Genomic DNA, 408 nt, shown 5'->3' on the forward strand with positions numbered 1-408 from the left:
ATGCCATGAAGAAATTCCTTGGGGAACTACGTGACTTCATTCCTGGAAGCTCAGGATATTTAGCATACCATGTTCAAAATGAAATTAACATATCTGCTATAAAAAACAAATTGAAGAGGAAATATTAAGTTAAATTGTAAGTATCTGGGCATTTATCTTCTATAAAATATTACCAGAGATGTGTATAATTTAAAATGTTCCCCTTTGGAACTGAGGGATGGGGAAATGGGGAAAAATTCTTCTCTTTCTCGAAACGTGTCTTGAGAAAATTTAGAATCATTTTGGCTCTGTATTTTGACATTTGGCTGGATTTTTTTCCCTAGCTTGTTACATTACATTCACAAATTCTGACTGCATAATTGTTATGGAGTAATTGTCATTGAAACATGCTTCATAAGATGTTGCAAT

General features: G+C 32.8%; 1 protein-coding gene across 1 annotated transcript in view; it reads left to right on the plus strand.

The window, feature by feature from the left end:
• Positions 1-130, plus strand: part of LOC105814248 (chromosome unknown open reading frame, human C15orf43) — a 46,735-nt gene extending 46,605 nt beyond the window's left edge. Inside the window, 1 exon segment of the mRNA XM_012649144.1 lies at positions 2-130. Within this exon segment, the coding sequence (XP_012504598.1) occupies positions 2-128 (127 nt within the window). The 3' untranslated portion in view covers positions 129-130.
• The last annotated feature ends 278 nt before the right edge of the window (positions 131-408 follow it).

Source organism: Propithecus coquereli, unplaced genomic scaffold, assembly GCF_000956105.1.
Source record: "Propithecus coquereli isolate 6110/MARCELLA unplaced genomic scaffold, Pcoq_1.0 Scaffold3, whole genome shotgun sequence".
Lineage (NCBI taxonomy): Eukaryota > Metazoa > Chordata > Mammalia > Primates > Indriidae > Propithecus > Propithecus coquereli.